The sequence below is a fragment of the Talaromyces proteolyticus genome (assembly GCF_021365285.1).
Source record: "Talaromyces proteolyticus strain PMI_201 chromosome Unknown BGW36scaffold_9, whole genome shotgun sequence".
Lineage (NCBI taxonomy): Eukaryota > Fungi > Ascomycota > Eurotiomycetes > Eurotiales > Trichocomaceae > Talaromyces > Talaromyces proteolyticus.
The window spans coordinates 98,553-113,258 of record NW_025764285.1 but is presented as its reverse complement, the minus strand read 5'-3'; the positions used below and the strand labels follow the sequence as shown (position 1 = coordinate 113,258).

The 14,706-nt window shown below is 44.6% G+C and overlaps 6 protein-coding genes across 6 annotated transcripts; 2 read left to right on the top strand and 4 right to left on the bottom strand.

Moving 5' to 3' along the window:
* Positions 1-815: 815 nt before the first annotated feature.
* Positions 816-2,406, top strand: BGW36DRAFT_453874 (uncharacterized protein; the record flags this gene model as incomplete). Its single annotated transcript, XM_046221887.1, has 2 exons — positions 816-941; positions 990-2,406. 2 exons carry the CDS (start codon positions 816-818, stop codon positions 2,199-2,201), a joined length of 1,338 nt encoding a protein of 445 aa, XP_046069218.1. The 3' UTR covers positions 2,202-2,406.
* Positions 2,201-4,166, bottom strand: BGW36DRAFT_383253 (luciferase-like domain-containing protein). Its single transcript, XM_046216637.1, has one exon. It carries the CDS (start codon positions 3,936-3,938, stop codon positions 2,613-2,615), a length of 1,326 nt encoding a protein of 441 aa, XP_046069217.1. The 5' UTR covers positions 3,939-4,166; the 3' UTR covers positions 2,201-2,612.
* Positions 4,167-5,701: 1,535 nt separating this feature from the next.
* Positions 5,702-7,378, top strand: BGW36DRAFT_300942 (uncharacterized protein; the record flags this gene model as incomplete). The annotated part of the gene is made up of 3 exons (XM_046211657.1): positions 5,702-6,112; positions 6,208-6,240; positions 6,362-7,378. The coding sequence occupies 3 exons, from the start codon at positions 5,702-5,704 to the stop codon at positions 7,376-7,378; spliced, it is 1,461 nt and encodes a 486-aa protein (XP_046069216.1).
* A 1,342-nt stretch (positions 7,379-8,720) lies between these two features.
* On the bottom strand, positions 8,721-9,206 carry BGW36DRAFT_398867 (uncharacterized protein; the record flags this gene model as incomplete). The annotated part of the gene is made up of 2 exons (XM_046218463.1): positions 8,721-9,067; positions 9,119-9,206. The coding sequence occupies 2 exons, from the start codon at positions 9,204-9,206 to the stop codon at positions 8,721-8,723; spliced, it is 435 nt and encodes a 144-aa protein (XP_046069215.1).
* Positions 9,207-10,825: 1,619 nt separating this feature from the next.
* Positions 10,826-12,611, bottom strand: BGW36DRAFT_429591 (ASST-domain-containing protein; the record flags this gene model as incomplete). Its single annotated transcript, XM_046220715.1, has 3 exons — positions 10,826-11,820; positions 11,892-11,957; positions 12,050-12,611. The coding sequence occupies 3 exons, from the start codon at positions 12,609-12,611 to the stop codon at positions 10,826-10,828; spliced, it is 1,623 nt and encodes a 540-aa protein (XP_046069214.1).
* A 523-nt stretch (positions 12,612-13,134) lies between these two features.
* On the bottom strand, positions 13,135-14,169 carry BGW36DRAFT_300174 (Frag1/DRAM/Sfk1 family-domain-containing protein; the record flags this gene model as incomplete). The annotated part of the gene is made up of 4 exons (XM_046211601.1): positions 13,135-13,397; positions 13,446-13,648; positions 13,701-13,970; positions 14,033-14,169. 4 exons carry the CDS (start codon positions 14,167-14,169, stop codon positions 13,135-13,137), a joined length of 873 nt encoding a protein of 290 aa, XP_046069213.1.
* Between the last annotated feature and the right edge of the window lie 537 nt (positions 14,170-14,706).

The window sequence follows — 14,706 nt, the reverse complement described above, 5'->3', positions numbered from 1 at the left end:
GCTATTTGAAAACAGATTACAAAGTATATATTACATATATTAACACGTATATTGGGATTCTTAGTAAGCATAAATATAGAATATCTTATAGATACCATCAATTGATAGGTTTGATTGATTAATATTTCATTCTCAAAGGATTCTATCCTTAGGCTCAAGCAGTAATGTTTATGGTGTAGCACAGGAATATGTCCGATCCCGAGAAGATTATAATACCAGGCGCGCTAAGTACGCAAAATCTTACCAGTATTACAATGAAGGGGATAATATCTTTAGGTAAGTATTGTTTACATAGTTTATCGATAGTATCCTCCTAACGCGTAGCCACTGTAGAGTAAGCTTACATCCCCCTCCACGGCCAATATTAACTTTCTAACCAGTCTTCCAGCACTATAGATCATAGTCTCTTTCTCAGTGGGTCAACGTCTCTAAATAGTTATCCTCTAAGTGCTATAGTCTTTATTAGACTGGTCGGGATAAAGGTAAAGTCTCTATAAGATTTGAGGTTGTAAGCCACCTGCGCACTAGTCATATCTTACTAGAGAATTAAGCAACCACGAGACCTAATACCATTCAGCAGGCGCGCTAGTATCACTCTAGGTAGTACTAACCACTACCCCTCTCTGGGGACTAGAAAGTATCGGTGATAGCAATGTATATATTTGACCCCCAAGTTCTGAGCGTTGGTCCCCAATCTATATATCAATATTGCAAGAAGGGGTCTTCACTCACATTGACTTTAAGAACATTGAACCGAGACTCTCTCCTACTTTTTTTCTTATGAAGCAGTAAATGTATAGCGCAGCTATATGGTCATGGAATGTAGTAAATCTATACAAAAAACCGTAGCCATCATTGGGAGTGGCCCTGCGGGTGCCTTTGCTGCATGGGCGCTGCAGAATGATGGCTTCTGTGTTATACTCTTCGAGAAAGTATGCGTCGTTTGATATAAATAATATAAAGCAAAGGAAACTGATATAAATGTTTAGGAAAATCATCTTACTCTGAACGGTCATTCATATCGACATGAAGGCGATGTAGTCAGCATTCCAATGCGAACATTTTCCGGGAAATATTATGCCAACTTCTTTCAAGTGCTGAACCATCTTCATATCAAAACGCAGATACATCGTTTTCATTTTCTTTTTATGAGAGACTCGCGGCAATACTTTCAATTCTTTTCTAATTTCCATAAAGTCATCCCTTGTCTCAAGAATGGGCTTCTGCTCAACATATTTACATTTCTTTGCTACATCTGGTTTACGTTTGCATGCTTTTGGATATCTCCCTACATTGCCAGTCTGGATACCAATCATACCAAAACAGAGACTTTGGAGGAATATATCCATCGCATTTGGCTCCCTGATGTATTTCTTGGAAAGTATCTGCTGCCTCTATATTCATCTGTTGCAACATGCAGCCACGATGATCTACGACTCTTCCCAGCTGCTTATATCCTGAACTATAGAAAGGAAACATTTGCGGCACAACATCAAACTGTTCCTGACATGGGCCTGTTGCAAGACCAACTGACAGAAAATGTTGAGAAAAGGTTTCGGAGTGAAGTGGTGTCAGTAAAATCACAAGAATACGGCAAAGTTATTGTTCAGTATCGCCACCTTGACAAACACTCTACCATGGAGTCAGAATTTGATCATGTTATTCTTGCTACCAACTCCGCGGTCTCAAGTAAAATCCACGAGGCTAGTTCATCCATCACCAAACAACTGAGAAGTCGCCTAGTGCGAGTTTCCGTTCATCTGCAGACGGAAACAGAAACTTACATGGCGCAAAAAACCAAGCCTAGTGAAATTCTCATATTGAATACCGAGAAGAATCCTCAACAGATTGATATCACACACTCGGTCCATCTTCACCCATCAGGCGTATCGGTTACGGTATCCGCAGAGATGAATAACGACGTTGAAGATCAAGGTGGAGCGTTACCACTACATATAGTCACGCTTGCTCGTCCACTTCCAACCCCTGATTCACATCGCATACTTCTATCCGTCTTTGGAGAAGGGGCTAAACTTTCAACCAATGGCTGGAAAAATGGAGATGGAAACGTTTACTTGGCAGGAGGCTACGCTTCTGCCGGGTTACCTTTGCTCGAAGCATGTGCGCGCAGTGGATTAGAGGCTGCTGAGGCTATTGGTGCAAATCTACCCTTTGCCTTGATACGCAAGACGCCTTTTTAGGAAGGAATTGGAGCTTTATTTGAGATAAAAACATGTTTGTACACTTTGCTATAACAATCTTTACAGATATACATGTATTTTAACATATCCTATCCTGAATGAAATGCGGCCCGTGATTGACATCGAAATATTTCTGCATCATGTATAAGCCAAGCCGGTTTTGACTTTATCAACTTGTAATCAAGCGTTCCACATTCTACAAGCATCCCAACCGACTTTCTACTTTTCACATTAGCCAAACAAATCTTGCTGACGTCTCGTCGATAAAACATAAAGGCCAACGCGATGTCAGAAGCCTTGCCAATCTATCTTTGATTTCGTTAGAGCTGCTAGTAAAACTGACATATGACACTCTAGTCTGTCAATTGGAGTAGGCTAGGACCAGAGTATCCGAGCGAGGACCGGCTAATGTCACGCGAAAAATTTATTATTTGGTCGAGGGAGACCAAGATGCTCTCTCAAGGTCGTTCCTTCGTAGTCGCGACGGAACAATCCTCGACTCTGCAATTCAGGTATTAATCGCTGCGTAACATCGTCTATACCCTGTGGAACGAATGGGAACGTCACTGTGAAACCGTCGGCGGCATTTTCACGAAGCCAAGTTTCCAATTCATCGGCGATAGTTTTCGGTGTCCCGACAAAGGCGAGTCCTCCGTACCCACCAGATCGTTGGGCAAGCTGTCGAACTGTCAAATTCTCCTGCTCGGCGAGCTTGATAAGCGATGCACGACTCGTTTTGGAGGCGTTAGTTTCCGGTATATCTGCGGGAAGGGGCCCATCAGGATCGAGCCCCGATACATCAGTTCCAAGAGCTGATGATAACGATGCTATGGAGCTGTCGTAATGAACGAGGCTATCTAGGGATAGACGTTTGGCCTTTGCCTCCTCTACAGTGTCCCCGATTACGAACAAAGCTGCTGGAAGGATTTTCAAATGATTAGGGTCACGTCCAGCAGCAACGACACGTTTCTTTAGATCTGCGTATAACTCCTTTGCGGCGTTGATGTTTCCTGGCGCACAGAATACAACCTCGGCGGTTTCGGCAGCTAATTGTCTACCTGGTTCTGACTGGCCAGCCTGTACAATGACAGGCCAGCCTTGAACAGGTCGTGCAATGTTCAAGGGACCTCGAACCTTCAGATCATCACCCTCATGATTGAGAGTATGTAATTTCTCTGGATCAAAATAGATTCCGGTCTGCTGATCACGAATAAAGGCATCATCGGCAAAGCTGTCCCATAACCCAGTAACAACATCATAAAACTCTCTCGCACGTTTGTACCTTTGGTCATGTTCTAGATGATCATCTTTGCCGAAGTTTTTTGATGCTTCGGGGTTCCCTGTGGTGACGATGTTCCACGCAGCACGTCCGTTGCTGATATGATCCAACGACGCAAATCGCCGGGCGATATGATACGGCTCGTCGTAAGTTGTAGAAGCTGTAGCAGCGAGTCCAATCTTTTCAGTGACGACAGACAGTGCTGACAATAGAGTGAAAGGTTCAAATGAAGTCACAGTGTGACTGCGCTTGAGAGCTTCGATTGGCATGTTGAGAACCGCCAGGTGGTCGGCCATGAAGAACGCATCGAACTTGGCAGCCTCGAGTTTCTGGATAAACGACTTCAGATGCTCGAAGTTAAAGTTTGCGTCTGGATAGGCGCCTGGGTATCTCCAGGCGCCAGTGTGCAGACTCACTGGCCGCATGAATGCGGTCAGATGCAACTTGGGCTCCGACATACTCGATCTACGGTTGCGTTGTATATCTTAAAATATGAAAAAGACAATAGTCGTCCATAGTGGCTGGATCAGACGCTGCCGACTTGAATTTATGTATGTTCACAATGATGACAAATGCGACGTTCACAATCGAGGGGCATGTTATCAGTTTGTCAGACAAGCCGGCGGGGATCGCGATCACGACATCGCTCATTGCCGGAGCATCATCGCTATCAAATAACGATCTTCTACTTCCGCCCGGAATAAATGATTAGTATGTTGCTTATTTTACATAAGGCCTTTTAGCTGCTTTCTGTTACTTCGTCATTGTGCACACTTTATAACTTTAAGACGAGGCCCATATCGAGATTTTCAGCAGGAGAAAACTATTTGCAATGGTAGGGCAGAATGGATTGTTGAGGATTTGACAGTGGTGGCTTTGTTCCTTTTGCAGAATTTGGGTCTGTGCAATTCACCAGTGTATTTGCAGTTGCAGTTGATACAACCAAAGCTACGATATGTAATATCAGGCAAGATAATGGACAGCTTCCGAGGCTCATCATAGCGGCAGCAATGTTGAAGTCGATTACGTTAAGATTTGAAGGGTTTTAGGATATTAATCTGCTCAGTCAATACCGCTATCTTAATGTAATATATTTACTCTTTCAAAATCAGGTGCTTTTCACACGTATATGTAGAACTGTGCTTATGCATTCCTTTTTGGTTCTTTTTCCCTTTTCTTTTGTTTTGGTTGGAAAATATCTCAAAAAAAATAAATAAATAAAGAGGAAGGCATAATTCATCGTTGTATTGGATTTATAATGTTCCAATACAGCAAAATCCTGACTTTCCGATAATATCCTCTATGAAGTTGATACAAGTATAGTTTGAAAATCAGCCGAGATATCCGTTTACGTATGTCCCTCTAAGGTAAGCAGGGAGATTGCAAGTGTAATGTGATTGAAAAGATTCATTAACTCTAGTCTCATAGAACTGTCATGCAATTTTTTTCTCTTTGGCAGTGTAGCTACTTTTCGGCTTGTCCATATGCTCGCGCTTTAACAAATGTCATTGAATTTTATTGTCGCAATTTCAATACCAACCCATTCAATATTCGGCAAAATGCGATATATCTCAATCAACCCGTACTTCCGACTGAATCAGAGTTAGAGATAAATTTATTATATGCTCTTTTCCAGCAATAATAGGCGAGAACTGAGACAGTCATTTTCGGCAGGGTGGCCGTGCGGTTTCAGAATAAGGGTTTGATGTCCGAGTCAGAGTCGCACTATTAGCCATAGCTTCTCAAGCAGGTATGGCCGTGCACAAACCTACCAAATGCCGACTATCATATTGCCATGATATCGTATCGGAATATATCCTATGACCAATCAAAGATCTTAGCGCCCTGACTAGAATGATATGGATAAATAACACTCTGGTTCATATACTCTACGGTTTCGCCAACCTACGCCATTCTCTTCCGTGATCGTGAGATGAAATTAGACTCGAGAACTTTTTATCGTACCAGCCAATGTGAAACTGATCTGTAGCAGTATTAACTCCTCTCATATCTCACCTTCCTGAAAACAACCCCCAGGCAGTTGCACCGAAGTCCAGATAAATACAGTCGGTTGCAGCAATGGATTGCGGACCACCAAAAACCAGAAAGGGATTCCTATTATTTCGGATCTATGGTAGCTATATCTGTCCTTCTTTTTCTTTAAATTACCCGATATAGAACTTCCATACATCAATTCATTCTTTACTACTTGGCTCTCGACATGGTTTTCGCTCCTTCAATATCACCTAAGGCTTGTGTCTTATTCCTCGCCATTTGCTGGTCCACGCAGGCGCAGAACTGCATTCTCACCGTCCCTCCAAACCCACTGACAGCCAAAGGTCTAGCGACGCCGTACGTTGTCTCTGGATGTAACCAAATTGATTTCGAAAACGAGGGATCCTTTGTCGAGGCAGTTATTTACAACCCAGCAAACCACCAGCTCTCTGTCTATCATCCACTCGTGGTAAATGAAGGATCCGTCCAAGGAACAGATTACATTCAACCCATTAAACCCACTGTTGCTTCCGGCGCAACGGTGGGAATTTGGTTTGGAAGTAATGCATTAACACTCACACTGACGGGGGCTACCAATAATTGCGTCAATGGTCTTGAGAATTCCATTTTTGGTCAGGTCAGTGCCTATACCACCCTCCATTCGACAAAGAGAAAGTTTCCAGCTGAGACTTTTCTTCTTTCTTTCCTATTATTGCTAATTGGTATGCTTAGTTTGCTCACTGCAACGGCGATGTCTTTATGAAGGTACGTCTAGCTCTCTGTAGCTAGTACATGTCCAATTCCAAAACCTACACTTGTAGCCCACCTATCTCCCAGCTAACCCCATTTCTTTCACCATCTGACCGTATTTGTATAGACAGTGGAGGCTGCAGCTGGGAGCATTGGGGTCCCTTCTCCGGGTCAAGCTGCCGATGGTACTCAATGCCCTACTACTCGCGACTTTCGAGTGGTGGATATGGACCAGTCTGACAACGTGGATACCACTTATCTACTGATCAACGGCAAAGTGCTAGCACAAAATACAGCTGAAAACAATAAAGCTAATCCTGACGCTGAGGTTCTCAGCAATGGCTCTGACAACGCCTTGATCAATGATTTCATCGCACCGGCATTGGGTTGTAGCCCTTGGCAAGTCCAATCTCCAACAGCACCGGGTGGCATCTCAAGCTCACTTGCCACCAATGAGTTACAGGCTAACTCTTTTCCACCACGTAACGGCCCAGCTCTTGTGCCCCTTAACGACGACTTTGCGTATATTAATAATAACGGCATGATTACCCAGTCTCTACAGAAAACCAATCTGTACCGTGCCGGAGTTGGTCAGCCACTGGCGAATAATATGGCAAATGCATCTGGTACAACATATTGCAAGAACTTTGCGGCATCTGGAGTTTTTATAGCCAACAATCAGGATAACTTTGCGAACAAAGCTAGCCCGATGACTGCGGTTGCCACTAACCTGTACACCTTCTTAGCCCAACGTTTTGCTGCTGCCTTTGGCCCTCTTCCGGCCCTCGGTTGCACGACCATCTTTGGAGTTGATAATCCAGTTACGCTGACGACTGACGGCAATGGCGTGGTGACAGCAGCGGTCATTAATACAAAAACCTGCAATAACATTCTTCGGGGGCAAATCCAACCTGGTTCCGGGGGCAAAAACCAGCTTTCTAGCGATATACAAGTTCAAAGTGTAACTACTTCAATCATAACACAAACTTCATCACTTGCCGCAAAGTTTCATACGTCTGTCAAACCAACGCACCGCATGAGAACATCACCATCTACTTCAAAGTCCAGGCGTGCAGTGAAAACCTCTGAACCAGCCAGGCACATCAGATCCGGAGTCCCTGGAGAGTGGAGACGCAGACACAGGCTCAGCTGAGAATACCAGTTAGAGATTTCACTTTCACATTTGTCTTGTATACTGTGATGTAAGATAACATATGACTCTATTTCACCACATGGGCTATGCCTCACTAGCGATGGGGCTTTCCTTTCCTCAAATACATAGCATTTGTGACAATATAAGGTTGGCGATTTAATTTCACCAAAGCAACCAACACCAATATATGGTGTAACATGTGCAGTCTCCAACCCTAGCCTACCAGTAGCTGACGTCACTGCTTTCGTTACAGTCTTACTGACAGTATGTTACAGACCTGACAGCAAATGCCGGACCTTTATTCAGTTAGCAGAAAGGAAACATTTAAATTTTAATCTATCACGACCTTTGATATTAAGAATTCACTAATAAGACGGCAGTGCTATGTGTGATAGACTCCAAGGATATGGGATATAAGCACCTTTTCCAAAAGGAGAAAAGGAAGAAAAAAACCAAAACTATGCGAATATGCGAATCCAGACTCCTCAGCTTCAAAATCTTGGTGTTAGAGATTCCCATGTAGTCTTATAAACCCTGATTTGGAGTATCAATCTGTTCCCAGTCGAAATATCTTAATGAGTATTTTGTAAGACTTTAAAGCTTCTAGATATTTTCTTCTTGCTATTGAATATCTGTGTCTGTACTTTGACTAACTATAATTCAGTTACCGCTTAATATACTCTGTTAGTATTCTATACCTGATTAAAACAGTTACTTTAATCACTACATGTGCGTCTTGTGGTTGTTACTGTGTTATTGTCTACCAAGGCAAATGTTCTGGATATGAATTTGATTACTGGAGTAGATCAGAATCCTGTTTTACCCTTCGAATATATCAGAGCGCACTAGTGAAAGAAGTACCAACACAGTCGTCCCGACTAAGGAGTATGTTCTAATTCTCCATTAACGCCTGATGCACTGGCTTTATTGCGGACCATGTTTCTATATACACTGTCCTAATCAGAGTCTCTGACAACACCAGCAAGATAACCATTAATCAATGCTCCTGTTACCTCCAAAAGTCAATACTTCAAGATACTGTTATCTCATAAGATTTTACTTTTAATTACAACCTTGCTACTCTCTATATTTATAAAATAATAATAACTATTGTAGTTAAAGAGATTAAAAAGACATATTTTTTATTGTTTCAAATTATAAATTAAATAAGAGTAGTATTGGCCTGGTTGGATCCCAAGTTTACTTCAGTCAAGTTTTTCAGGCTGTAGGCCTTTAACGAAACCCGTGGGAGTTGTGTATCTCCAGGCACATCAATTTAGGAAGTTAGTGGCGGGGTGCCTAAGGCTCACTATATACATGTAACGCGTTGGTTGTCTCTCTTTTAATAAAGCCACACGCCATCTTGGTTCAGCTTGCCCTCAGCTTCGATCTTCTTCATGCACTCCTTAATTCTCTGCACGACATGATCCGCATACCCAGGTCCCAGCGGCGGCCTCGGCACGGTCATATCCATCTTTAACCAAGGCACAGAACTGAGGCCTTGACATGCCTCGCGCATCTCGTCGATTTGCCTATCGCCGTATAAAGCCCCTGCAAACACAGCTACGGGAGGCTTGGAATAGTCCTTGGTGCCGCGGTTGGGCTCCTCAGCAATGGGAGGGGTCTGCCCTTGCAACACGAAGGGTATTTCGACTGCTCCGGAGGCGCTGCTGGTGACATTATGTATAACTGTAGATGATGTTAGTTTGAAGAAAGGGCTGATTGCATTGGCTCCCCTACTTTCGTATTCGGGTAAGTAAAGAGGTTTAACAGCGTTGAAAACCTGCGGGTCGGCGGTGCCACAGGCAATGACTGGCAGAGGTGACATAATGGACGAGATCAATTTTGTGATTGCAACAAGTTATGTGTACTGAGGTAGAGACCTTGTCCAGATGCTGGCATTTATATAATCGTGAGCGAGCGACATGTATGAACTGGAGATCGTGGCTGCAGCTGCCATTGGCTGCACGAATCACTTCCCTAAAGGGGCCAAGCTGAACTTTGCTGACATGATCAACTCAACTCCAGAGCCTTCTTCCAGAGGGCGATTTTAACACATCATCCTTACCACAATAGTCAAAGCCAAACACATAATAATGCCGAACACCGGTCAATACAGCCGAGATTGCCATTTTCGTCGACAGCGACGCATCAAGGTATTCCGGGAATATGCGAATGCATGATATCCACACCCAATCGAGTTGTAGTGTAATCTTGCACGTTCCTCCTACGGCTCAATGGCTAAGAGTAGGGCAGTCTTGCTCTGGCTATCGAGATGAGGTCAGCATGCGCTTTCGCTTTGCTCACATTTCCTCGTTTCGACCGAACACGAGGCGTCGCCGTGGAAAATACGCTACCACGACCCATCAACGGCCAAAGTGGACCGCATTTCCTCTGTCCAGATAATTTTCGAACTCTCCCTAGTGTAGAGCCACTAGGTGATTCCATTGGTCCTTGACAAGTTCTCGGTCGGGCTTGTGGATACTAGCATGGATAGCAACATGTTCACAACCATTTCACGTCTCATATCCAACACGAATCCCCGGTCTATGCAGTCTGTGATGCCATTACATGTGCATATGTAGCTAGGACGACAGGGTCGGCAGCGTCCATTGCTAATAGAACCAGGACGTATGGGACCGCACTTAGGACCGTCAATGCCGTTCTAGATGATTCTGTTCAGTATAGAAATGACACATTCACTCCACGGCGATGCAAGAGCGTTCCGTTGCCACTGTCCGCGCTACGGCTACGAGGATCTTAAAAGTGCTGTGTATGGCACAGGATATCGGTCACTTTCCTGGTAAGAATTTCAATCTTGGATGGGGGGGCGCAATCATGGTACCATTACGGGCCCCTAAGAACCATGCATTTTTCTCCTATTTCATTAGGATGGTAGAGAAGCGCGGCGAATAGGGTTTCTGCGATGATCAAGGAGAGACTTGGTTTTCAGCTTTTGCTATAACTACGTAATTTCCTTAGATATTATTCGGTCTTCTTATATCATACTCACTTGACCGTCGGGAATTCTATTACCCAAATTCCTCTATAGTACTATACCACATAGTCATTAAACACATATATATACAAATAGTATTATGAAAAAACTTCTGTAGGTATCAATTGATTCTGCACATGTGAGAATGACTGGGCAATATTGAATGACATCAGTGTCGCACTTATTCAATTAACTAAACATGGAAAAGAAATCTATATTATATAGAGTTTCAAAGCTTTTTGTTTCATCGCTTAGCGTTAGGGTTACGGCTGTCATGCTCTATTTGAACTTTGTCATCCTACTGTATTGTCACGCTCAATCTCTAAGAAATTACTTTCCCATAGTGAAGCAGTGCGTGTTTTTCCAACAGTATTCTCGGTTTCTAACTATCTCGGGTTTATTCTCGGTTTATGTGCTCCACAGTAATATCCTCTAGTTACTGTTCTTATTTACAAGTCAAATCTCTGCTGCTGAAGCTCGGACCAGAATTTGTCCGAGCCGTGAGAAGTAGATGCAGAAGAATGACTGTATGGTGCTTTGTCGGTCAATTTCGTAAGCCTACTACGGCCACCGATGTGACCATTGATATCGTGAGCCTCGACAATGATGTGTACATCAGCTAAGTTTGCTGTCATGGTTTGACTTAAGGTGGCCTCGAATGTGGTTTCAAAGCTTAGTCTTCTCTGCTTTCCCAAGTAATCTAACTTTGCTCCACTTCTTCCATCCACAAGGTAGAAATACCAAAATGCTGTCTCTGTATCGCCATTCCATGACACATAGACTGATATCTGGCCACTGCGATCACCGAGGGCGAGAACTGCGGGTTCCTCTTTCGGAATTCCTATCCAGGGAAAGCGAAATCCACGATAGTTCTGAACATTCTTACTAGGATAGGCATCCAGATAAGCGTGGAAAATAACCTTTCCTTCCTCATTGTACTCCGTAACAGCACCAGCTTGACCCCAGTTGACAAATACGTTGCCGTTTGGCAGGTGCTGAGCATTTCCTTGGGAGTACGCCACCAAATCGTCAGGAGGCCGGAAGGTGTTGATAGCTCGGGCTGTACCAGCAGTATGATTCAACTCGACGTATCGTGCTCTAGAGAATGGATTGATGCGTCTGCCAGCCGAATGGGCCGCATTATCAAAGAACGAAATCCGCTCAATTGAGCCATCGGGCGACCGATAGCGGAACCGAGCATCGTGTTGATAGGCAAACTCGACATCGCGAGGAATCTCAAAATCGGATCCGTGAGTGCCTCCCAATCGCCAGATAATTTCGCCATCAGTGCCGTTGATTTTAAAGATAGTGGCATAGTTCCGAGCAGAGATGAGGTAGTTATTCTCGTCGTCTTTATCAACGCTGTTGATATGAAAATAGTTCCATGCATCAGCAGAGGTTCGAGCACTGAAACTTCCATCACCCTCCAAGGGTAATTTGCTGTCTGAGGTTGAACAGTCAGTAACCCTGAGCGTGTATATCTATTGTGGTGAAACGATCAATTTCAATTCTTACATCTCGGCGTAACATGGTCAGTGCTATACCATTCAAATATCAATTCTCCAGTCTGAATATCGATTTCTAGAATGTGTTCAGGGTTTAGTATAGGCTCCCAACACAGCTTTCCGCAACTTTTTACCACCGTAATAGAAAAGTGGGAACTTCAAACTGACCTTGAAAACCATTACTCACAATCCACCTCTGGTCTTCCTCGGCTCCGTATGCAGTAAGGTCTGCAGGTTGCGCAACTGGGGTTTCAATCAAGACAGACTTGCCATCCACCACCCGAAATTCATGGCAGGAAGCCAGACGGTGGGATGCAGTGCCCACAACCTGCACGGTCTCATAATGCCTGTTCAGAACAGCATGGTTGCCGTACATACGGCCATGTCTTGCATCTAAGATACCCTGGAAAGCGGCAATGGCCGATTGGCCATCAACTACAGTTGGGGCAAAATCGGCAATCCAGCCAGCAAGATAACCATAACCAGACCAAACCAGGTCTCCGTTGTCGCGGAATATATAAGCTCCCGGCTGATCTGGGCCAACGCTGCCCTGGTCAAACCCAGAATACGGGGCAACAAAAAGGTAGCCCTCGTCGACCGCGGCGGTTGCTGGAATAGTGATGTTCAATCTTGGGGGAGAAAGATCTGGACGTGATAGATATTGCCAGTCTGCAAGTGCGGATGGCAGCAAGGCGGTGGTTAAAAGTAAAATCTCACGAGACAACAGCATCTTGAAGCATTGACTTCTAGCATTGATTAATTGGCAGTAATGTTTGCCGACGCACGTTTGCGATTCATGCTCTCTTATATAACACCAATGGAACCATCAAGCATTATTTTTACATGCTTGACTAACTCCATAAAGATGGCCCAGTCGGAAAGACGAGACATGACTGGAAGTTGCGGATGAAGCACGCAATCGCTGATTCCGCCCATATTACCCTATTAACCCTAAGAGCCCGCCTCTAGCCCTCCCTGGATAAAAGCTAATTATTCTTCTGGATTGCTGAATTGTTGGGTATGCTTATAATACTATTATAATATATACTTATTACTGACTAATTGATATTATTGATGTTATACATATCCCTCCATATCATACAGGCATATATACGCTGAAATGCAGACGAAACCACAGCAAATATGAGTGTATAGCAAGAGAACTAAATGCAAGACCTAGACGAACAAGTCGTAATCATAAAGTGAAATGACGGTGACGAGGGGAAATAAGATTAAAGATTTATTAGTTCACGTCATACCACTTCAGTTCGATACGGGCCATGCCTTCCGCTCACCACTTGACCGCGATATGTATCGGCTCTGTCGCCCATTGAGTTTGTGGTGAGTGGCTGCTCGTAGGTGATATTACCATTAGCAGCGCCAGAGCTCGTACTCGGCCTTGCGCTAGCCATCTGGATGGCCTTTTCTCCCTGCGGGATACGATGGCGGGTGCGCACCGAAGGCAGCAAGTCGACGATGAATGAGAGTACATAGAATGTGAAAATAAACGCAATAACTAGGATTCGTCAGTCAAAGACACCTTCAAAAAACACCAGCAACATACCCCATTCAATGACTGCAGCGGAATTCTGCCGATGCGAAGACTTATCTAATACACCAAAAGCGATCGCCAGAGCCAGCTCCACGACCACGAAGCTGATTTTGATCCAAAAGCTGACAATGAGCACGACGTGTTGTTGGCGGTAAGAAAGGCCGAGGCGTAGGTATTCTAGGCAGAGGAAGAGTGCGCTGACTAGGTATCCGCCACTGTGACCGCGTCAGTGATACACACTATCTTTGCCAGACGAGAATTTCTTACATGAAAAGACCCAGAAAGATACGGTGAAGATGTGGGTGACGAACGGTATCGAAGATTGTGAGTAGGATGAGCCCAGCCGCACCTACCACGGCGCAGATAAGAGAAAGAACCGAGCATATCTTGTCGAACCTGCCCTTGTTCCTTACCAACCGGCCGGCATGTCGTAACCAGCGCTCGGATAGCAGGGCAATATCGAACACGACCACAGAGACTGCGCCCATTGCGATAAAAAGAGGTTTGAGGCCGCGCGCACCAATGTCTGAGATGTACCTATCAAGGAATACATGTTAGTTGACAGAAATGCGTACACATGTGCGCACGGAACAGCTTACGGGATGGTCTCTCCAATTGATTCCTCGCTGTAGTGTGGTTTCCCTTCCACGGCCCATGTCGATAACATCGCGACGAGCATTGCTACCCACACGCAGGCCGATATGACCGGGAGCATCCAAAACGACACGATCCACATTATTGCGATTGCCTAATAATTGACGATAATCCAAAATCTAGTCGCGCCGTGAAGCACCAGTACCTATGGCGCAATGCGAGTGCGAGTGCGAGTGTGGGCGACCCAGAACCACAGAGCCGTCGAAAACGAACAGCTAATGTTTACCAGTATAAATTAATGCAAACGCATGCAAAATGATGGACAGTCCCGGGATCAGTTATTATAAAACATTGAGAGCTGGAATAAGTCCTGTTTTCGCTGATGGCCATGACTTCACTGGCGACCTCCAGGATCCACCGGCTAAACGACGTCATCGTCTGTGGCGCCAGCCATTCCGGTCCTCCGCAGCTTGCACACTGTGCTGAGCAATCAAAAATAGGCTTGGGTGACAGAAGATTAATATGCTTTTCTGAAGTTGACGTGGCGCCAGGCTGCCGTGGAATCCGAACGGCAGGCGCAAAGCCACGCCCAGTTGAAAGGATCTACGATAGGTACGCTTGTGTTGGGAGCAGCACTCACCTCTGAAATTAAATTATGTTACTTTGTCGTACAGATGAG